The sequence below is a fragment of the Hyperolius riggenbachi genome, chromosome 10 (genome assembly GCF_040937935.1).
Source record: "Hyperolius riggenbachi isolate aHypRig1 chromosome 10, aHypRig1.pri, whole genome shotgun sequence".
Lineage (NCBI taxonomy): Eukaryota > Metazoa > Chordata > Amphibia > Anura > Hyperoliidae > Hyperolius > Hyperolius riggenbachi.
The window spans coordinates 133,191,882-133,216,746 of record NC_090655.1 but is presented as its reverse complement, the minus strand read 5'-3'; the positions used below and the strand labels follow the sequence as shown (position 1 = coordinate 133,216,746).

Here is a 24,865-nt window from a genome sequence, read left to right as displayed (position 1 = left end):
AGCTTCACATCCTCATGACAAACATATAGGGAATTATCAGTAACCTCAGAAACAGATTTTAACCTTCCCTCCACATGCCGGTTGTACCACAAATCCCAGAATAATGAACAGTCAGTGCCCAGTAAGACATCAAATTTCACATTATCACATTTTATCAGTTCCTGGGTTACTTCTAACTTAGTTTGCACTGTAACAGGGATAGTACACTCATTTTCACTAATGGGAACTATTAATGGGAACAACGCACCGTTTACCACAGAGGCCTTGCAGGAAGGATCACACCAACCTCTGCAACCCATGTGACCAGCTATCACAGTTATATCCAATACTGGGCCATGTTTACTACTTATGACAGGCACTGGTGGTCCCGCAGAACCTACCATACCACTTAGGTTCCTAGTGACAGACACAGACAGTACATTATTTTTCACAACTCCAGCACACACATTACATGGAACAGACTTACCAGTTCCAGATGCAGTTTCTCTGGGTGACTGTGTGGAGTTCAGGTGAGAAGTAAGCAATCCTCCCCAGGCCTTGTTTATCTTCCCCAACTATACCACACGGTGCAAATTCACTTCCACTTGTATTTTGTCTTTCATGCAACAGATATTTTGGGGTGCCCAGACTCCCCTGGAAACGCACACAGCTCCTCCTGCTGCTCTTGGTGATCCAGCTTCCTCTGGCGGCCTTTGAAAACGACTCTGTATCCACTGCTTTGGCATTTCCAAGCTTTTGGACAACACACTCTTATCCAGTGCAGGTTGGTTACCCTTGGCAATGACCAGCATTGGACCCCAGAGATCCAAGCTGGCTTAGCCTCTGTTAGCCTCTGTCTGCCTCACAGAGCAATTTGCAGACACATGGAACTGCTTGCAAACGACCTCCTGGTCTACCACACCTGTGTGCACTTGGTGCAATACTGGCTGCAAGCTTCTCAAAGAAACATTTTTCTGTGCTTGTAGCTGATTTTTATAATCCTTTCTGAGAATTTACTCAAACCATTCACCACAGTCTGCAAACCATCTCTCTTGGCCAGCAACTGCACATTTATTCTTGTGACCCATTTCAGGAGTATTAAGTTCCTCAACTTGCAAAACTTAGAGGTTCAACAAGAAAAAAATTACCTACTCAGGCATACTGACATTTAACCCTTTCACTGCTGATGTGAACACCTTTTTTTGCTTTGCCTACATCTGAGCACTATTTCTGGGGTAAATTGTGTTTAGCTCATGTTGGTAGAGGATATCAAAGCTTAGGCAGGACATAACATATCAGCCAGTGAGTTTTTAGGGTTGAAAATAAAATACCACTTCATTGGTCAGTCAAACTATGCCCATAACAACAAAAATAAACCACACTGGGTATTCAGCAGGGGTGGAGTCGCACGCAAGATATGCAGCCTTCTGCTTCTGTGCCAACCCTACCTCGGGTACTCTGCTGAGTCACTGCGTGCCATTTTGTTACTATAGGCAGCCACATGGGCTCGAGTGACACTCTGCCATCAGCCTAATGGCAGTCCTCGGCCACTCACCGACCAGGCATCTTTTGAATTACCACTACTGGAGTCCAGCTCTTTCCAGCACCTCAGCAGCCTCTCAGATGCACAGCTCCTCCAGAGCCTCCTTGCTGCACACACACAGCCCTAGTGCATAATGAGGCCTCTTATGCAATTGATGCAGGTGGGCCAACTAACCCTCTCTATGCCAAACTCATGCATAGACTTAGAGGAGTATCATGTAAGGCCCACCCTTCTCCTAATACATCCAGTCCCGGATCCCAAATAAATCTGCACGATGGTGTTGCTAACTAGCAATCACTATGTACAGTGTGTGTGTGTGTGTGTGTGTGTGTGTGTGTGTGTGTGTGTGTATACACACACACACACACACTTTTGTTTTGGTACTTATCCGTTAGCCGGGCGCATCCGGCAGGTGGCGCTGTTGATGCTAATTCCAATAATAATTACTTCACGTAAACCTGTGAATGTAAACGCCGGATGCGCCCAGCTTAAACAGATCAAGCCGCCGGTTTGCTTCGTGTCTCGCTCTTCTCCCCCTCTTGCCCTCTCTCCTATAGAACACTGGGGAGGGGACATGCGTGTCCCCCCAGAGTCGTTCGACGCAATGCCGCGACGAACGACTCTGGGGGGACACGCATGTCCCCTCCCCAAGGCTCATACGAGAGAGGGCAAGAGGGGGAGGAGTGCGAGCCACTCACGAAGCAAGCCGGCGGCTTGATCTGTTTAAGCCGGGCGCATCCGGCGTTTACATTCACAGGTTTACGTGAAGTAATTATTATTGGAATTAGCATCAACAGCGCCACCTGCCGGATGCGCCCGGCTAACGGATAAGTACCCTTTCTTTTTTTTTTTTTTTTTAAGTTCAGGTTGTCTTGGTTGTCGCTTTTGTAGATGTAGCTGAACGTTTCTGTAGTAACACACACTGTAGTTTCAGCGAGTGAAGCCTACCACTCCGATAATGGATAAAAACTCTTGCTAACTAATAGCAGACATGTTTCACAATCTAGTCTGGCTTATCTGGTTCACTTTTTCCCTACTTCTGTTCTTCAGCTTTATCAAATAAACTCCGCCAGTGTGTCTAATCCAGAGCCGGGACAAGGTCCTCCAGCATCCAAGGCTGAGAAAGCAAAGTGCGCTCCTCCATCCCTCCCACCCCAGCCTTCACACACTGATTGCTATTAGACTAATAGGTGCCCAAGGGCCCCCAACCTCCCCAACACCTTAATCTCTAGTTATCTGGCTTGCAGTCACTGTCATGTATCCCCTTTTCTTATTTCTTTCTGCTTCATACACAATTAGGAATGACAGCTGAATGAATTGTGCGCCCCTTCCTACACTGCGCCCAGAGGCTGGAGCCTCTCCAGCCTCTGCCTCGGCTTGGCCCTGGTCTAATCCTTTGGTGTGCCATCCCTTGAGTAAGAGGAATCACTGGGTTAGACACGCACATCACACAAGTGATGAGATTGTATCTGTGTAAAAGTCAGATTTTGTATTTTTTGTACCAGGTTTTGCAAGTAAAACGTTCATCCCATATGAGGGTTCCTATCAAGACAACTTTAAGCAAGGCAAAGTGATTGGAATAAATTTGGAAACACAGCATGTTCTATTGGAGAACGATGAGGTAATGCAGGGATATCAACCTACTGATACTAAGGGTTTGGTTTTAAAGCTTGATTCCACAATTTTCATACTAACTAACCTAATCTCCCCAGCAATTTTCTTTGTTAGTAACTGAATACTGTACTCAGGGCCGATTCACTCATGAAGCAAGGTGAAACATTTGCATCAGGTGCAAAGATTACAGAGGCAGAATGTATTGTGTTTACACTTACAGCATGCAGTCAGAGTAGGAGTAGAACCGAGAGGAGAGCGAGGTGAAGAGGTCATAAGGGATAAGCAGCTCGTTGTGCTTTGTAAGGAGTCTGACAGTGAGTGAGGAGGGGGGAGACGGGAGAGCAGCAGTCCTTCATTTGACTTGCACAGCAGAAGGGAGCAGGTGGCACTGCTGTCCTGACTGAGGAGGTGCATTCTCACAAGTTTGTCTCAGGCAGCAAAAAGTCTAGAACTGGCCCTGGTTGTACTGCAAGCCCCACAAATTCTCTCATATGCTGCTCTGAAGGTCATTGACTTTAGAACTGCAGAAAGAGCATTTGGATAATGTCCATTACAATGCAGAGATACGTTTGTATGGCCAGTGCGTTCACATGCAGCAACACAGGGTGAGGCAAATTACAGAGTGTGAACTGACCCTTAGGGTACTTAATGACCTCACCTGACCCTGAATTGACTTTTTTCCCCCACAAAACTTTTGTTTTTGAAAAACATGCTCGGCAAAGATAAAAGGTTAGGTTCACACTGGGGCATTGCATCTGACAATATGTCAGCAAACGTGATGCAATTTTAATGTACCGATGCACTCACATCAGCACTTTAGCAGTTCAGTGGAAACTGCTGCACTAACGTTAGGCATGCTGTGCACTACCGAACAATGTGCGCATTTGCAGCTGCTGTACAGCATACTTTCTTTGAACTGCATGCGTCACATCACACATGTAATGCACAATGAAACTTTTCCCCATTGTTGTGTTGTGATCCTGTATTGACAAGGTATGCAATGCCCCAGTGTGAAACTAGCCTAAAACAGTAGTAAGACCACAGGGGGGGGAATTTGGCTGCTGAGGCCACCTGGTAAAATAGTGGATGCTGGACTCCAATCATCCGCAGCCCACAAAATTTTCATTTACAGCGATGAACGGGGTAATTGCCAGGTTTGGGGGGGGGGGGGGGTCAGGTATTTAGGCATCTTGGAGAAGGGGGGAATCTGGTTAGGGTTAGGCATAGGTGGGGAGATTCGTTAGGGTTGGTCATCGGTAGAAAGAGGGCTCTGTGTGAGGATAGTTAGGTTTAGTAAGGCTAACAAGGGAGAGGATTGCCTACATAAGAATCAGCGATACAGGGTTATATCTGCATACTTGTGACTATGCTTGGGACAAGAGTTTCCTGGAAGCAGCTGGTCTGTACAGTATATGAATAGGCATCACCAACAGCACCACCGCACTCACACTCCAATTTGATGAAAAAGATCTGGCAGAGTAAACCAGTGGAGATGGACATAAAGGTGGCTGTTTTCATACTGCTCGCTGCTTCTTATTCCACCCTATGTTTCAAGTATTTGTATTCAGTAACTTAAAGAGACTGTAATAAAAAAAAAGTCCACTGGGGGTTACTTACCTCGGGAGAGGGAAGCCTCAGGGTCCCAATGAGGCTTCAATGGAATACAAAGAAAAGTGCAGAGTCGGCACTGCTGCATAATGTGCATTTATTTTCAGATGGTGACTTCATCACATGGTGTGCAGTATAAAGAGTTACACATACCGTGCAAAGGTCTCTAAGCTGTGAGCTGGTGGTGGGCACTAGGTGCAGGCTTATCCTGCACCCAGCGCCCACCACCAGCTCACAGCTTAGAGACCTTTGCACGGTATGTGTAACTCTTTTTTTATACTGCACACCATGTGATGAATTCACCATCTGAAAATAAATGCACATTATGCAGCAGTGCCGACTCTGCACTTTTCTTTGTATTCCATTGATGCCTGCCATTCCAGTCTGAGCACGCTGACTGTGCAATCTTAGTACCACATGCCGCGGCCCTGCAAGTCCTCCAGATCAAAAACGGACGCAGATCCAATGTAGTGCCGACTTCATCTTCTCTCCTTTCCTCTATCCTGCTCCCAATGAGGCTTCCCCCATCCCTGTAGCTGCAGGCAATCCAGCGCTGGCTCCCCTGAGGCGTCCCGCAATCCTGGCTCGACAAGCCTGACAAGGCTTGATATATTTACCTTCCCTGGCTCCAGTGGGTGGTGCTGTTGCAGCTCTCAGCACAAAAAAAGCCCTTTCCAGTCAGGTCCGCTCTTACGCCTGCGCAGTAGAGCGGACCCGACTGGGATCGGCTACTTCCAACTATTTCCGAGACCAGAGTGGCAACTGCGCCTGCACTGGAGCCGGAAAGGTAAATATTTACATGCTCGCTGTTCCTGGACCCGCAGCAAGACCACCGTGGAACAAAGGAGGATGGGTGAAGCCTAGATAGGATCCAGAGGCTTCCCCCTCCGGAGGTGAGTACCCCCCCCCCAGGGGCATATTTTTTAAATACAGATTCTCTTTAACATGGCTGCCACAAACTTCTACAATACAAAATTAATTTAGTGTCAGTGATTTCATCAGACATTAATCAGTTCTTTGTTATTTTTCTTTACTGTTGTACCTAGGAACTTCATTATTCACATCTGATAATTGCTACAGGGTCTGATGGACCTTTCCCTGGAAAAGCCAACAACCTGACTACCAGGGATGCAGCTATTAAAATGTATGAAGACCTAGTAAAGGAGGTGAGTGTGCACAGCAAAACTAAACTACTTCTAGCATTAATGATTTTAATGTAGTGATACATGATCAGTCAAGCCTACTCTAAGAACATGAAATTCTACTGCTGGAGATTGCCAGGCAAAGTAAGTCGGCATCTGTAGAAATGCAAATATTAAAAATGTTGGTATCCACGTCTTTCTTCAGACATAAACACCACAATAATCAAACCCCACTAGCAAAACCAAATAAAACAGTGTAAGGATCCCTCCTGTAGCGTGTTCTGTCCGTTGCAGTGGAGCTACAAACGGACAGTTCTGGCTTATCTGCTTGCATTCGGTTGTGCAGTCGCAATAAGTCTCATTGTCATTTGCAATCGCTCTGCAGTTCTGGGCAGCTCAGGATGCTGTCATCATTCCACCAATTGCTTGTTGCAGCTGGGCTACGGCCAGATAGCCCTGGATTTCCTGCATGCATATTGTTACATAATACTGCATGTATTTCTTATGGGAGTCCTTTGCATTCACAGCCAGCTAGCAGATGGTAATCAAGCCAGCTCAGGATTAAATGATTACCATTCAGCTGTGTGGGAATTTGCATACCTGCATCCATTGGGTGATGCCAGCATAAAAGTCTGCCTCCCATTTCCTACCCCGCCCTTTCAGCTCTCGGAGTTGTCGTTGGGTCTATGCTGTGAAACTTGTTAATGAAAATGTATAATGCCTTGCTCTGTATTGTCATGTCTGCTGGATGTTTGCTGACCTGCGGGGGCTCAGTGAAATCCTTCTGATCCTGATATTTAGATTCTGCCAGCACCACGTTGGTGACTGGTAGTATTCTTTCTATCCTTGTTCTTGAGGACGAACTATAGCAGCGGTTGCCATTAGTTCGCTCCTACCTGTTAGTCCTGTCTATCTGTGAGGAAACGCAGAAAAGCCGCCGCGTGTACTCAGAACGGGGCGGCTGATTCCGCGTCCAACGCGGCGGTTTGCACGCATAGGCCTACATCCAGTAACATGGCCGAACGCGGAGGAACCGCCGCATGCCTTGATAGCGGTGCGGCGGTTTCCGCGTCCAGCACGGAGGGTGATTTGCAACACATGTCTGGTGTGGCTGGGACTGATAGTCCACACAGGTTCAGAAGGACGCGCAGAGAGGCAGAACTTTTATGACAGCCAGAAGGGAGTCAGCTGACCAAGCCGGTCAGCTGACGATTCAACCAGTTCCCATTGGTCCAGCACTTAAGGGAGGCGCTGGAGAGCGCTTTGCTATATATACTGGGTGCTGGTCATTCTCTGGTTGTCTGCTGTTGGAAGCACTCAGACCTTTTGTCAGATTCTCTGTTATATCTCTGTTATACTTCAGACTAGTTCGAGGGTGTTGATGATCAAGGACCTCACACCCAGTTTAGGGACTTGTGTTACCAACCTGTTATACGTCAGACTAGTTCCAGGGTGTTGATGATCACGGACCTCACACCCAGATTAGGGACTTGTATTATCATTCTGTTATTCTTCAGACTAGTTCCAGGGTGTTGATGATCACGGAGCTCACACCGAGACTAGGCATTGTATATTATCTGTTATGACCTTCTGCTTTCCTGACCATCCCTCTGCTTTCTGATTCGGTACCACGCATATCTGATATCACGTTGCCAAACCCTGCCTGTCTTGGATACCGAATCAGCCTTCTCTCTTTGTACCTTATTTGTCTGTCTGTTGCCGACCTGGCTAGTCCGACCTCGAGAACTATCTCCTCTGTTTAGAGAGAGTTCACAGATCTGTCAGTGACACTCCACCATTGGTGTCACTCACACTCTGGTCCTTCCCACTCTCAGCCTGTCTCCCCCCCCCTCCCCTTGGGGAGCTGCAGGCCTTGGAAGGAGCCTGTTCTTTGGGCAGTATCCCATACTGCCTTGTACCCCCTTTACGGGGGCCCTCCTCAAAGTATTACTGTTGCACCAAACACTCATATTACTCAGGTGTCCAGAGGTTAGAGATATATATCTGATTATCGGTGATACTGCAGATCATCAATAGTCGGATATATATCTGTATTCTCAGTGATACTGCAGATCGCCGGTAATCAGATCCTCTCTGTGTTACACCGATCGTTACAGAACGGCAGACCAAACACAAATGGACGCACTCACCAGCGTCTGGGCACACTTACCACTTCGGTGGATAACATCAACCAAGTGCTGGGTAGCCACCGGACGTTAATAGGCGCCTTATCTGGATCGGCACAAACCCTCCAGACGGCTGTGGATGAAGTGCGAACTCCTCCTAGCACAGACATACATATGCCTGTACCCGAAAGATTTTCTGGTCACAGATCTGACTTCCGAAATTTTAGAAGTAGAGTGTTATCATACGTTGAGTTAAGACCTAAGTCTTCAGGCACTATGGCCCAAAGGGTTACATTTATCAAAACGTTATTATCTGGCGATTCCCAGACCTGAGCATACAGTCTCCCCATCGGTCACCCAGCTCTGGCCTCTGTAGAAGAATTTTTTAAACCTATGGCTGTAATTTACGACGACCCAGACATTGCCTCGACTTCTGAGCGGAAGCTCAAACTTTTGCGTCAAGGCAAGGGTCTGGTTGAAGATTATGCTGCTGAATTTAGGAGATGGTCGGTATCGGCCAGGTGGGATACTTTTGCCCTTTTAGATTGTTTTTTTTTTTTTTTTTTTTTTTTTATATCAGGGTTGTCAGACGAGGTCTCTGATCTTATGTTAGCTTAAAAAGAGAAAACACACAGAGACCGAGAGCACAATATGGTGTAGTATGTCAACAATCAGATGGAGACAAAATGAAAGTAAATGATGGATGTACTCACAAGTCTGGGTTACCTCAAAGGCAACCACTGTAACTGCAGGTGGGGACAATTAGAACCTGACCCCACTCAGGTGTTTAAAATTGTCGCTCTCTGTAGACAGAAAAATGGGGAAAACCCCCTCCACCTGGGGTGGACTATTCAGTGATAAAACAAGAATGACAGAGGCGCCAACAAGTATAAAATAGTTAAAACCCGCTTAAAAGGAGGGGTGCAGGTGGATACACCACTCAGGTAAAAATAGACCAGCCAATAAGCCGTTAATTAATAACAGTAAAATTTATTGGGGATTCTCCAAAAAATGCAACGCGTTTCACGGGCAAAGCTCCCGCTTCATCAGGCAATCAGATAGGAGAAACACCGTAGTGGATCTATTTCTGGATCAAGCGCCTCAATCACTTGATCCGGCCGTCTTTTCAACTCATCAATGAGGTGTTCAGGGAGGTTTTAGGTAAATTTGTCCTGGTATATCTAGATGATATACTAATCTTCTCAGCTAACCTCACAGAGCACAGGGCCCATGTCAGATTTGTGTTGCACAAGCTAAGACAAAACATGCTGTATGCTAAGTTGGAGAAATGCATTTTTCAGGTAACATCTGTTGGCCTTTCTATGGACCCTGCCAAAGTCTCTGCTGTCCTGGAGTGGCCTCAGCCAGTGGGATTGAAGGCCCTCCAGAGGTTCTTGGGGTTCGCAAATTACTATAGAAGGTTCATAAAGGGGTACTCCACAGTCATTGCACCCCTCATCAGTCTCACTAAGAAAGGGGCAGATACCAATCACTGGTCCCCTGAAGCTTTGGCTGCTTTCTCCACTCTGAAAGAGCTGTTTTGTTCTGCACCCATCTTAAGACACGTCGACACATCCTATCCCTTAATTGTAGAGTTGGATGCCTCAGAGGTTGGGGTAGGGGCTGTGCTGTCTCAATGATCTGGGTTGCAGGGAAGATTACACCCGTGTGCCTATTTTTCTCGTAGGTTTTCACCAGCGGAGAAAAACTACGATATAGGCAACAGGGAGCTCCTAGCCATTAAATTGGCCTTTGAAGAATGGCGTCATTGGCTAGAAGGAGCAGAACATACGATTACAGTTTACACTGATCACAAAAATTTGGAATTCAATGAGGGGGCTAAGAGATTAAGTCCCCGTCAGGCTCGATGGTCACTGTTTTTCTCGAGATTCAGATTTGTAATTGCGTATACTCCGGGTAGTAAAAACATTAAAGCAGATGCTTTATCCAGATGCTTTGAGCCAGACAGCACAGCCCTCAGACCCAGAGACTATTATCCCACAGAAAGTGGTATTGGCAGCCACAGAGAGCTGGAAGAACTGGATGGAGACTTTAAGTCCCTTCCAGCAGGATGTTCCTGAGGGAAAGCCTGAAGGGGTCATGTTTGTACCATTGCCGTTTCGTCTCCAGATATTGCAGATGTTCCACTCCCACAAAAATGCTGGACATCCGGGGGCCTCCAGAACACAGGACCTTGTTGCTAGGTGTGCTTGGTGGCCTTCATTGGCAACTGACTGCAAGGAATATGTGAGAGAATGTGCAGTGTGTGCGAAAAGCAAACCCTCCCGTCTGGCACCTGTGGGAACATTGCAGCCTTTGCCCACCCCGAGTGAACCATGGACCCACTTATCCATGGATTTTGTGGGTGAGCTCCCGAGGTCTGAAGGCATGTCGGTCATTTGGGTGGTAGTCGACAGATTCAGCAAAATGGCCCATTTCGTGCCCTTGAAAGGACTCACCTAGGCTCAGGAGTTAGCCGATCTTTTTATCATGCACATTTTCCGGCTACACGGCATCCCAGAAAATGTAGTGTTCGATCGGGGAGTCCAATTTGTTTCGAAATTTTGGAGGGCATTTTGTCATCAATTGGGCATGGAACTGTCATTTTCATTGGGCTACCACCCACAGACGAATGGTCAGACCGAGAGAATTAATCAGTCACTGGAACAATTTCTCAGGTGTTATGTTGCCGATGCGCAAAATGATTGGGTCAAGTTCTTGCCATTTGCAGAGTTTGCACACAATAATTTAAAGAGCTCTTCCTCTGGATTCTCTCCATTTCAGGTGGTAACTGGAAAGTTGCCTAAGTTCTCCCCACTGCCAGTAGCTTCCACTCCGTTTCCAGCTTTGGAGGCTTGGCAAAAGTCATTTAAGAACATTTGGGGGAACGTGAAAAAGAATCTTGAGAAGGCCTTTCAGAGTCAGAAAGGTCAAGCTGACAAACGTTCCATAGAGTGGAAGTTTCAGCCAGGAGACTTGGTCTGGGTGTCCACCCGTCATTTGAATTTAAAACAGCCTTCGCCCAAGTTAGGACCCAGATTTGTGGGCCCCTTCCCAGTAACCAGGAAAATCAACAATGTTACTTATGCCAGTGATCTTCCTGCCAGCATGCGTGGTGTAAGATCGTTCCATGTATCCCTGCTTAAGCCAGCAGTGCATGTAGGTTCCACTCCTCCTCCCCCTGTGATGGTGGATGACCAACCTGAGTATGAAGTGGAAAAGATTTTAGATTCACGCATTGTACAGAACTCAGTACAGTATTTGGTTCACTGGAAGGGTTATGGTATTGAGGAAAGAACATGGGTACCTGATTGCCGCATGCATGCTGTCACGGACGAATGCGGGGACGCAGGCGCGTCCTGGAACCGCCCGTGAAGAAAAGAACGATCGCACTCGATTCCTGCATCGATTGCGCTTCAAAACGGTACAATCTGGGTTGAGTGTGTAGGGACAGCTAAAGTCCTTTTCTTAGCAAAGAGAGCACCATTCCAAATGCTGGTTGGCCCTTTTGATATGCTAATGAGCCTGGGCCCAGAGAGTCCCTGGCTTCAAGCTGTGCTGATGGCCCATCCATCAGGTATAAGGTGACAAACACCATGACAGAACCAATTTAGAGTGAGGGAACTCAGACACTCCGACTCCTTTTCCCAGCAGGGAGCCGACATGTGGCTTGCTGCTGCCAACTTCAAAGAACCTTTGCCTGGGAATGACCTGGTATAAATCCCAGGGGTCTCTCATATTCCATAAACTGCTATATGTATCATATTTTCTGTGTTGCCAGGCTGGCAGACCCTCCAAACTAACAGAGCAGGTAGGGCCCCGCCTGGCGTTGGTTCTGAGCGCATTTCAGAACCTTCTGAGGTAAAGACTGCCCGTTAGGCAGTTCAACAGTGCCCTAATGGTACCACAGGGGTCCCACCCCTCATGTTTGGTATCAGACTGCTGGGTACATCGAGGCAGACCTGAAAATATTAGTAAATCTGCCCTGACCTGTACGGTTCTGTGAGATAGAGCCCATATATGGTTAAGGCATGATTTCTGGTCTCCAGGACAAGGGCAGGACTCATCTCATGTTCTAAGGGGGTGTGTGGGCCCGCCCTCACTTCCTCCTACTGAATCAGGGGCATAAGAATGGGAGAGGAGCCAAAACTCAGTTCCTCCACACTGAAACATCTTGCACTCATCAGATGCCAGCTTGAGGATATGCTGGCATCCACCTGGTCTGAACTCTGAACTCTGGACTTTGAAACCAAGGACTTTATGATTCTTCCCACAATAAGGACATCTTTCCAGGAACTAAGTATTTTTCTCCCTTCTTTTATTTTTCATACTGGCTATTACTGTTTTCATAATTGTTGACTTTCATAATTGTCTGTATATATTAATTATTTATATTGCGTGAATAAACGACTTCCCCAAGTCATTCACTGTTTCGCTACCCTGCTTATCAGCACACACAGAAATGATCCCGGGTCTCTGAAGATACGCTACTGTTTGTTTGTTGTTGGCTAGACAGAATATCGTGTGTTTAACCGTTTTATTCGCAGGATTAGTCAGTCAGTTAGTGGGCCCCACGGTCCCATAGTAACCGCGGTGGTGGCAGTTTACTCTGAACCAGTAGGTGACGTTGTAATCACCCGTGTCTCACAGGCTCCCTTCTGAGTTGTCTGCGGCTAATTCTTAACGGTTCCTGCGCATTGACTGCGACCAGAGTTCGCACGATCTGTGCGCTGGCACCGTTTAGAAGGCTAAGTGCGGTCAGCCACTGAGGGCTCCTGTGACAGTGTTAGGCAGCGGTTGGATCTGTGTTGTGCTGAAAGTATCTGCGATAGCGCTAGCGCTATCGAGAAACGAACTAATTCGTTGGTGTAGCTGGAAGGCAATATATTTTTTATATATACAGAGAGACTGTGTAGCCAGTACCCCTTCCCCAAAGTTTTATTTTATTTGGCATGGAAATGTCCGGGAACTACCAGAACATGTGCCTAGCAGACCTGGAAAATCTTTGCGAAGAGAGGGGCATTGGCATCCTCCGCAAGACAAAACGGGACCTGATAGCAGACTTGTCCAGATGGGATGCCCAGCAACTGCGGGAGCCGGGAGTGTCCGCTGAGGTGGATACCAGCCCATCTGACAATCAAGGGGAACCAGAGGCTGAAGATCTTAGGCGTACAGAGGTTGAGCATCCTGCGGGCCCTGTTGCAACAGTTACGCCAGAGACTGTCAGTATGGACCCCAATCCCAGAGTTTCTGACATTACTCGCCCGGAACTGGCCAGTACTGGACTGTCCATGGGTGCTGACCCGGTAATGCAGCAGGCATTACAAAAGCTGATGGAGACTGACCTGGACAAGTACATGCAGTACATGGAAGCACGAGAGGAACGGGAGCGCCAATCTGCAGAACGCCACGCAGAGAGGGATGCCGCTGAGCGAGAACGGGAGCGCCAACGACAGCATGAGCTAAACATGGCAAAAGTGCAACAGGCCAGCCGGAGTTCACCGCCCAGCCTCCCTGCTGAAGGAGCTGCACCACCCGTAAGTGCAAAATTTAAATTTGCTAATATTGAAAAAGACACAGACATTGACTTGTTTTTGCGGTCTTTTGAAAAAGCATGCCGTCAGTATCGTCTGTCCCAAGACCAGTGGGCCAGACACCTGACACCTTTGCTGCGCTACAAAGCGCTTGATGCCTTCGCAGAATTGCCTGCGGAGAAGGATAATGATTATGCTGCTATAAAAGACGCTATCATTACTAAGTACCAGCTGACGCCAGAAGCCTATCGGAAAAAGTTCAGGGCCTGGCAGAAAAAGTCTTCTGATTCGTACCGAGATGTGGTCAGCAGCTTGCTCACCACACTCCGCCAGTGGACACTAGGCCTCACCAAAGGGTCTTATGATGTCCTGGAGGACTTGATAGTCCTGGAACAATTTCTGAACATTTGCCCTGCTGATGTACGCCAATTTGTGCTAGAACGCAAGCCGGCTTCAGCAACTGTCGCTGCAGACCTTGCTGAGACTTTTGCAACTACCCGGGTGGCTGATACCCGCAGAACTGTCCCATCCAGCTGGAGAGGAGGTCAGCCCAATACCTCGGCAGACTCTCCTGCCCCTGTGAGCCGTCCGCCACAGAGGCCACCCAGCGCAGCTGCTGCACCCAGGCCTGCAGCGCCTGGAGAGGTCACCTGTCACTACTGCCGCCAGCCCGGACACATGAAATTCGACTGTCCGGAGCGGAGACAGACACCACCAGCACCTGGATCATCTGCATCACCTGCACCTCACCCACAGCAGAGGCAACCCGCCAGCGAACCACAGCCTGGATCATCCGATTTTGTCCTGTTTGCACGCGGACAGGAAATCCGCGACCGAACCGACCAGCAGCAACTTGTTAGAGTGAACGGCAAAGTTGTCACCGGATTTCGAGACACCGGAGCTGACATCACGTTAGTTCACTCACATCTTGTGCCAAAGGAGAGCATCAGCTCCAGCCGATCCCTTGCCCTTACTGGAGTAGAGGGCACCCTTTTCCACATAGCCCACGCCAGAGTGAAGCTGGATTGGGGAGTGGGAGGGGTCCACGAAAGGGTTGTTGGGGTTATGAAGGATCTCCCAGTCCCTGTGTTGCTAGGGACTGATTTGGTCAAGCTTGTGTCCTACTATGAACCTGCCACGACCGCCTTGTCGCTCACGGAAGGAGACGGACTCTCCACCCACCACCAGGTACTTTATACACTTGGGGGAGCACCAGGGGGAGGTGGGTTGAATGTGCCCAGTTCAAGGGTACCAGGTTCAATAGTGCCTGCTTCAAAGGCACCTGAGTTTGATGTACAGACTGTCTGTTGTGATGATGCTGTAACTGTACCTGAGTTTACTGTACAACCTATCTGTAATGAAAAAATGTCTATACCTGTCAATATCATTACTGCATGCAATGATGATTTGAGTACTGTCCGTCTGTGCCATTCTGACAGTGTACCGGTGCTAGCAGTACCGCGCAGCTGCACTGCTCAGAACCTGGGCTCAGAACAGGTGGAGGGGGTTCCGGCCTCCTCCCCCTCCTCTGACCGCAGGGATGAGACCTTTCAGCCGCTGGCCTCGTGTGACATGAGCCAGTTGGCTGAAACTGACAGCGCCATATTCGCAGCCGCACTACAAAGTGACCCAAGCCTGGAGGTGCTCAGGAAGCAAGCCGCTGAGCCCCTCGCAGACGGGGCCGCTTTCAAGGTGTACTGGGAAGGTGGGAGACTGTACAGTGAGTCTGTACAGCCCCCTACAGGTAGATCCCACGCGAATACCAAATGGCTGGTGGTCCCGAGTGCGTTCAGGGGACATGTGCTGAAATCCGCACATGGTAATCCTCTGACAGGGCACTCAGGGGTCCGCAAGACACTTGCCGGTATTCGGAACCAGTTTTATTGGCCCCGGATGAACAGAGATGTAGCAAACTACTGCAGGGCATGTGCCGTCTGTCAGGAGCTGGGAAGGTCCAGGGATTCCCGCGGGGTTCCCTTAGGTCCACAGCCACTCAGCAGGGGAACCCTGCGTGGGCTGGCTGTTGACCTAACCAACCCACTGCCCGTTGTCAGCAGTCCCGGCAGGCACCACGTCCGACTGCAGTGGCGCAAACGCCCTGTCCAGAACGGTCCATGTTGGGTCAACCCTGAGGGTAGCAGACCGCGACCGGTCCAGGGGAACCGAGCCACAGGCTCCAATAGGTTTTCCCGCCGTACCGGCAACTCGAGGCCCGTCAGCCAGGTTAGCGGCGCCGCCACACATCTTGCGGATGAGTGGCTAAGCCACGGACAAGGGGGGGGGCTGTCACGGACGATTGCGGGGACGCAGGCGCGTCCTGGAACCGCCCGTGAAGAAAAGAACGATCGCACTCGATTCCTGCATCGATTGCGCTTCAAAACGGTACAATCTGGGTTGAGTGTGTAGGGACAGCTAAAGTCCTTTTCTTAGCAAAGAGAGCACCATTCCAAATGCTGGTTGGCCCTTTTGATATGCTAATGAGCCTGGGCCCAGAGAGTCCCTGGCTTCAAGCTGTGCTGATGGCCCATCCATCAGGTATAAGGTGACAAACACCATGACAGAACCAATTTAGAGTGAGGGAACTCAGACACTCCGACTCCTTTTCCCAGCAGGGAGCCGACATGTGGCTTGCTGCTGCCAACTTCAAAGAACCTTTGCCTGGGAATGACCTGGTATAAATCCCAGGGGTCTCTCATATTCCATAAACTGCTATATGTATCATATTTTCTGTGTTGCCAGGCTGGCAGACCCTCCAAACTAACAGAGCAGGTAGGGCCCCGCCTGGCGTTGGTTCTGAGCGCATTTCAGAACCTTCTGAGGTAAAGACTGCCCGTTAGGCAGTTCAACAGTGCCCTAATGGTACCACAGGGGTCCCACCCCTCATGTTTGGTATCAGACTGCTGGGTACATCGAGGCAGACCTGAAAATATTAGTAAATCTGCCCTGACCTGTACGGTTCTGTGAGATAGAGCCCATATATGGTTAAGGCATGATTTCTGGTCTCCAGGACAAGGGCAGGACTCATCTCATGTTCTAAGGGGGTGTGTGGGCCCGCCCTCACTTCCTCCTACTGAATCAGGGGCATAAGAATGGGAGAGGAGCCAAAACTCAGTTCCTCCACACTGAAACATCTTGCACTCATCAGATGCCAGCTTGAGGATATGCTGGCATCCACCTGGTCTGAACTCTGGACTTTGAAACCAAGGACTTTATGATTCTTCCCACAATAAGGACATCTTTCCAGGAACTAAGTATTTTTCTCCCTTCTTTTATTTTTCATACTGGCTATTACTGTTTTCATAATTGTTGACTTTCATAATTGTCTGTATATATTAATTATTTATATTGCGTGAATAAACGACTTCCCCAAGTCATTCACTGTTTCGCTACCCTGCTTATCAGCACACACAGAAATGATCCCGGGTCTCTGAAGATACGCTACTGTTTGTTTGTTGTTGGCTAGACAGAATATCGTGTGTTTAACCGTTTTATTCGCAGGATTAGTCAGTCAGTTAGTGGGCCCCACGGTCCCATAGTAACCGCGGTGGTGGCAGTTTACTCTGAACCAGTAGGTGACGTTGTAATCACCCGTGTCTCACAGGCTCCCTTCTGAGTTGTCTGCGGCTAATTCTTAACGGTTCCTGCGCATTGACTGCGACCAGAGTTCGCACGATCTGTGCGCTGGCACCGTTTAGAAGGCTAAGTGCGGTCAGCCACTGAGGGCTCCTGTGACACATGCGGATGAATTAAAGAAGGTATTTCACTCCCTACATCCTGAGAAACCGGGTAGGAGTTGTCCGGAGTCCACTCCTCGGGGGGGGGGGGGGGGGGGGGGTACTGTGAGGAAATGCGGAAAAGCCGCCGCGTGTACTCAGAACGGGGCGGCTGATTCCGCGTCCAACGCTGCGGTTTGCATGCATAGGCCTACATCCAGTAACATGGCCGAACGCGGAGGAACCGCCGCATGCCTTGATAGCGGTGCGGTGGTTTCCGCGTCCAGCACGGAGGGTGATTTGCAACACGTCTGGTGTGGCTGGGACTGATAGTCCACACAGGTTCAGAAGGACACGCGCGCGCAGAGAGGCAGAACTTTTATGACAGCCAGAAGGGAGTCAGCTGACCAAGCCGGTCAGCTGACGATTCAACCAGTTTCCATTGGTCCAGCACTTAGGGGAGGCGCTGGAGAGCGCTTTGCTATATAGACTGGGTGCTGGTCATTCTCTGGTTGTCTGCCGTTGCGATCACTACGTGGAAGCACTCAGACCTTTTGTCAGATTCTCTGTTATATCTCTGTTATACTTCAGACTAGTTCCAGGGTGTTGATGATCAAGGACCTCACACCCAGTTTAGGGACTTGTGTTAATAAACCTGTTATACGTCAGACTAGTTCCAGGGTGTTGACGATCACGGACCTCACACCCAGATTTGGGACTTGTATTATCATTGTGTTATTCTTCAGACTAGTTCCAGGGTGTTGATGATCACGGAGCTCACACAGAGACTAGGCATTGTATATTATCTGTTATGACCTTCTGCTTTCCTGACCATCCCTCTGCTTTCTGATTCGGTACCACGCATATCTGATATCACGTTGCCAAACCCTGCCTGTCTTGGATACCGAATCGGCCTTCTGTCTTTGTACCTTATCTGTCTGTCTGTTGCCGACCTGGCTAGTCCGACCTCGAGAACTATCTCCTCTGTTTAGAGATAGTTAACAGATCTGTCAGTGACACTCCACCATTGGTGTCATTCACACTCTGGTCCTTCCCACTCTCAGCCTGTCTCCTCCCCTTGGGGAGCTGCAGGCCTTGGAAGGAGCCTGTTCTTTGGGCAGTATCCCATACTTCCTTGTACCCCCTTTACGGGGGCCCTCCTCAAAGTATTACTGTTGCACCAAACACTCATATTACTCAGGTGTCCAGAGGTTTTGTCCCTTGTACTTTGTCGTTATATATCTTGTAATTTATTCGTAATATTGTAGTAATTATTATTATAATTATTATTATTTATTTATACAGCGCCAACATATTCCGTGGCGCTGTACAATGTAAGAAAACAAACAAGGGATACATAATGATACAGACAATGATATACATCAAATATGAACACTGATACAAGATACAGCACTGCTGATTACAATTTGATTTAACATGATGACTAAAATGTATAAATGTCTAACAGTGTGCAAGCAATTAAATAACAGTCCATGACACAAAAGGGTGAGAGCCCTGCCCTTGCTAGCTTACAATCTATTATTGTATTGTGTATTGTATATTGTATTGTGTACCGACCTTTGCCCGCTTCTCGACTACGAATCTGCCTAATCCTTCCAATAGTACTGACATCTGAATCAACGTGTATGATCCAAGCCTGTTACCGACTACGTCTGTTGTGTATTGTATCACACAGCATCTAGCCTGATAGGCGGCCCAGAGCTTCATTTGCTCTGGGCAATCTTGCTCCCTTGTTCATTACTCCTGTGTCCATCTGTGGAGCCTCTTCCATTATCCAGCTACCTTGTTGCTCTGAGTGGTCAAAGTATGACCCACTAGCATTACAAACAGCTTTTTAAGTGAGGGATCAGAATGAAGTGTTGGAATACCTTGCGGCATCTACCTGATCAGATCACAAACTCATACAACGTGATATCTGCAAGATAAAGTTTACTATCAAAAGTTGGTTAGCGTTTAAATATTTCTGAGTATCTCTACTAGCTGCTGAGAATGGAATGTTCTAAAATAATGCTAATACAAATGCTAACACTCAATGCTAAATATTCAATGCTAAGAATACTAAAAATCACCAGAATATAATATCAGTAAGCCATTCCTCTCACTCTAAGGCAGTTATTGTCAAGAGGTGTGGACCCTACCCAACTATCTTTTTATACTTAATTTTCAAAATAGCACTGACATACTAGGGTGATATCGTAATTAACTGGGTTCATACGCTAGTAGACATTTTGTCTGCCTCAGGACCTCTTGATTAGAGAAATGTCTTGGAACACTAGGGGGGACATTTATCAAGAGTGTCTGACACAAAATATTGGTAGGGTTTTGTGCAGAACTGTCTCGCACGTCTTAAGAAATCACTAGATGGTGCAGATTTTTTCTTAAACTGTTCTAAAATAGGAAGAGTTAGGAAGGTCTCTGACAGTGCAGTGTGTTAGGGAAATTGCTGTTGCTGAGGTAACCAGTACATCTGTTGCATTGCATCCATCTCCAGCACCAGAAAGGTTAAGCATAGAACAGCTTCATAGGACACCTGGCAGCAGGGGGGAGGAGCACAAATCATGCCTAGCCTGCACCGCTGCATCTGTAGAATTGTTATTAAGCGCTTCTTAATCTGCAACCGTTTATGGATAGATTTGCACTTTTCTTAACTGTAGTGCAGCTCTAGAAATCCATGCTAAACTGCAGCTATTAAGTAGAATTTAAGAAGTTTCTTATCATGCAGAACAGTTCCTCTGCTGGTTAGAACAGTTTAACAAGAAAAAACTGTCCGTAATGCTTTGATAAATCTGGCCCACGGTCTCCAAATGTAAAAATTCAGATTTGTTTCATGATGCGTTTGCTTATCATAATATCTGTGTCTAAATTAGCTTGAGAGATGCCTTTCTGATATGTCTTTCTGATATGTCATCAGCCTTCTTGGCCTTTCCATGGTGCTGTATAAAGTAAGAAACAAACATGGGGTACATAATACCCATCTTTCTATTTTAATAATGCAATCTGAGAAGCATAAGGGCTTTTACTCACCTGAGAGCAGTAATAAGAAAGATTTTATACTTACCCAGGGCTTACTCCAGCCCCATGAGCACCGCTGTGTCCCTCACCGTCCTCCCGGGTGGCTCTGTTTGGCTGCAATCAGCCCCTGTAATCTGTCTGCATGTTTTGTTGCAAAAATTACAAGAAGACCCTGTCTAATTTACAGTTGATTCTGATCGACTTCCAAACCGACATAGCAACACTTCAAAAGGCAGCATAATAAAACATGCCACGTTTGGGAAAAATGAGAAACCTGTTAAAAAGAATCACAAGTGTAAGACTACATTCTCTAATAAGGTCTCTATTAAAATTCCAAATCAAAGTTGTCAATGAAGATATTGCAGAAATACAAGTCAAAAGTGAAAGAAAAGACTGTAGACTGGAAGACCCAATCCTTCCTACTGAAGACTAATACTAAAAAGGCTCCTGTTATCTCATAATTAACGTGAGGGCTGTCTTCTGTCAAATAGGCTATGGACCAGATGACTTGATGCTTTTATGGCCCATTTAACAGGGAATGCCTGCTCTGATCATTTTCTTTTTACTTTGGTGGAGATTGTGTTTGATTTCTGCTGTTGAACAGACAAACGCTCCATTGATCTGCAAGCTGAACATGTTGCCTTGGCAACTGTATCTAAGGAGACCTGTGATCAGGTGGAAAGGGTCAGACTCACAGGAGACCAGAGAGCCATGATAAAAAAATATATTCCTGTGAACACACTTTGTAAAGAGAGAAGAGCTCTGTTTTACACTTTGCAGCTCGACAGTAATATTCTGCAACTACAGCAAAACATTTTAAGAAAAAAAAGTATTAGCAGATGATGCTGCATCAATATTTAATCAGGGCATTTCATAATTGTTTGCATAAATGACAGTGGTAGCAACAGGCGAATTAGTTTTGTCTTATTCATCATTTAATAAATGTACAAACGTGAAGTGCTGTAGGTACTAGCACATTACTAGACTTTAACGGCTCCTCCTCAACTGCTGTCCCCATCTCAGTTGTGGTACCCCAGGGCTCTGTTCTGGGCCCACTTCTGTTATCAATATACACTTCCTCAATTGGCAAACTCTTCCTGGGATTCAAATGCTACCTTTATGCCGATGACACTCAGATTTCCTTCCATACTCCTGATCTCTCCTCCACCACCATGGACAAGGTCTCTTCATGCCTTTCAACTATTTCCTCCTTGATGTCAGCTAGGATCCTAAAGCTTAACCAAGACAAAACTGAGCTGATCTTTTCACCCCGTGCTGTTGCACCCCTTCCAGATTTCCATCTCACAATCGCCCTACCACCTCACATTCGCCCTGCCTCCCAGGTGCATTGTCTAGGTGTCACTCTGCACTTTCCTTCATCCCCATATTCAAAACATCACCAGAGCCTGCACATTTCCTACTTACTATAGCTAGCTAACAGCAGGAAATTGCAGTATGTCATGTCTGAATGCTTGAATGCAGCTACACTCAGATGTGACTCCAGGAGACAGATGCCTCCCAACTACTCATACTAAGCTCTTCCTAGCACCTGAAAGTGCTTGAGAGCAGTTGACAGGTGGTGAATTTGTCACCTTTAGCCTTGTTTTTGTAAAAGAGACCTTTATTTTTACACCGTCTAAAAGGTCACAGCTGAAATATGCTATTTCCATAGGGACATAAACTAGACTTGAGCTTCTTTCCCAAGCACAGCTTAAGGAGGCAAATTCACCGCCTGTCAGCTGCTCCCGTTCACCGGCAGAACACTTGCTAATGTTTAAGATTTATACTTTTTCCGCCCCTAGGTCAAGTATGTTGGGGCCACCATTCCATGGGCAGCAGTGCCCTACTCATTCCACTTGTAGCCCCCTCTTTCAGGAGTAAAATCCATGCACTGCATCCACTTTCTTTCATGTACAGCTCACTTGGGCACCAGCTTCCCTTTTTCATGTATTTGCAGCCTTCTCTTTCATATGTAGCCACCCCTATTTTACATCCAGGTGCCCCCTTGAGCTATAGCCGCCCAAGGCCCAGGCCTTCATTATTATTATTATTTATTGTATTTATAAAGCGCCAACATGTTACGCAGAAATCCGGCCCTGCTAGCGTTCGGCACGGACAGTGGAAAGGCGTTCCTCATGGAGTTGCATCTGAGCTGTCCTCAGACACGACCAACCATGGAAAAGAGGTCTTGTGGAAAAGAGGGCTCTGTGTCTCACATAAGAACTTCACAGATAAACATTTACTGAACAGCTACATTCTTTATTTGCTTGTTTAGAGAGGCATGCTAATATTTTTTGTTTGTTTGTTTTTACCTCAGATTCAAAAAGCAAAACACGTGGTTGTTGTGGGTGGAGGATCAGCTGGAGTTGAAATGGCTGCAGAAGTTAAGACTGATTATCCAGACAAGGAGGTAAGGTACCTTTATTCAGAATAGTAATTTCCATATATAATACTGTCCCATCAGAGACCAGCTATAGCTTACCCGCTACCTGGAGCTTGTCATATGTAGGAAGGACCTATACACGGCAGGCAATGAGCTACCAATTTCATTTATAATAAATGGGATTTCAACGCAAACGTGCAGGAATGCAAGCATCAAGGCATTGCGATTCCGCAATGAATTGCAGAGCATGGATGAGGACATCAAACACTGCAGTCCATGCACTTCTGATGTCCCTGTAGTTCGCATCACTACGTGATGCTGAAAATGCAATCAAGTCATAGATGGAAACCAAGCCGGAGGCCTGGGTCCCACTAACAGCACTGTTCTAAGCACTAGTGATTTGTAAAGCTCTTGCTAATGTGATGCTATTGGGGATTTTAAAAAAAACACATCTCTCAAGTGGGATCACACCCATAGCATTATATTAGCAAGAGCTTTTCAAGTCACAAGCACTTACAAAAGGCTTTGAAAATTACTGCTAGTGGGTTCCAGGCCTGAAAGGAAATCTGGACAAGTGAAACTCAGCAAACTATGAAGAATGATTTAATATTGGATAAATACTCAGTAACAGTTACAAGCTGATAAACCAAAGTGAAAAGTTGTAATCTTGAACTTCTATGGCATCAAAAGAACTAATGTGAAGGCCTGTGAAGAGGAGGAGGCAGGCCAATCAGCTTTTATAAAGTTATAATTTACGCAATATTCAAATATTAACCCATTCGTGTTCCGTCGTTTTCACTTGAGCAATGTTCACCTCCCATTGATTAGCCTATAACTTTATCACTACTTATCACAATGAACTGATCTATATCTTGTTTTTTCCGCCACCAATTAGGCTTTCTTTGGGGGGTACATTTTGCTAAGAGCCACTTTACTGTAAATGCATTTTAACAGGAAGAATAAGAAAAAAACGGAAAAAAATTATTATTTCTCCGTTTTCAGCCATTATAGTTTTAAAAGAATACATGCCTCCATAATTAAAACTCACGTATTGTTTTTGCCCATATGTCCCGGTTATTACACCTTTAAAATTATGTCCCTATCACTATGTATGGCGACAATATTTTATTTGGAAATAAAGGTGCATTTTTTCCGTTTTGCTTCTATCACTATTTACAAGTTTAAAATAAAAATTTTTTTAGAAATATTTCATCTTTACATTGATATTTAAAAAGTTTAGACCCTTAGGTAAATATTTACATGTTTTTTTTTGTTTTGTTTTTTATTGTAATTTTTTTTTTTTATATTAAACATTTTTATTTGGGTATTTTTGGGAGGGTGGGATGTAAACAATAGTTTTATAATGTAAATGTGTCTTGAGTTTTATTTTTTTTACCTTTAGTTGTAGTATTACTTTTTGGCCACAAGATGGCAGCCATGAGTTTGTTTACATGACGTCACTCTAAGCGTAACATACGCTTAGAGAGACACATGGGGGACGCTACAGCCAGAAAAAGCGCAGCTTCCGAGAGAAGCTGTCGCTTTTTCAGCGGAGGAGAGGAATCAGTTATCGGGCACCATAGCCCGATTCACGGATTGCCTGGCTAACGAACCGCGGGCCGGGAGCGCGCGCGCGATCGGCCGCAGGAGCGCGCATGGTTCTTGGACGTAGTTTCTACGTCCAGGAACTAAAATAGGTTAAGCATTAACCTCCTTGCCGTTCTGATTCTTTCCAGATTTTAGGGTCTAAAAGCGGTGCAATTTTTTTCCACTCTTTCAGACCCTAAAACCTGAAAAAAAATCATTCTGGCAGGGAGATCTGCAGCAAAATAAAAAAAAATGTACCATTCTGGGCTCCTGTGCTGCAGTTTTCTCTTTGCCCACAAGATGGCGCTAATATACATATAAAAGAACTTCTCTATATTTCTCTAATATAGAGAAGTTCGTTTTCAATATTAGCCCCGCCCCCGATGACGTCACGCTGCCACCACCGCTCTGCTGCCACCACCACGGCTCCGCTGCTCCAACTGGCTGCCGGGTCCCCGGAAGAATAGCGGGGACATGGGGGATCCCGGCAGCCAGGGAAAGACCCCACACTGCCGGGGAGAGAGGCTGGAGTCCCGCTGCGCAGCGAGATCGCGTGCGGGACTCCACAACTAAAGGTAAAGCTCTGCAATGCCTACCCCGACC

General features: G+C 46.8%; 1 protein-coding gene across 1 annotated transcript in view; it reads left to right on the top strand.

Moving 5' to 3' along the window:
* AIFM2 (AIF family member 2) overlaps window positions 1–24,865 on the top strand; it is a 62,119-nt gene that overhangs the window by 29,335 nt on the left and 7,919 nt on the right. Inside the window, exons 3-5 of the mRNA XM_068257468.1 lie at window positions 3,028–3,143; window positions 5,791–5,910; window positions 22,610–22,702. Of these exons, the coding sequence (XP_068113569.1) occupies window positions 3,028–3,143; window positions 5,791–5,910; window positions 22,610–22,702 (329 nt within the window). The remainder of the gene's footprint in view (window positions 1–3,027; window positions 3,144–5,790; window positions 5,911–22,609; window positions 22,703–24,865) is intronic.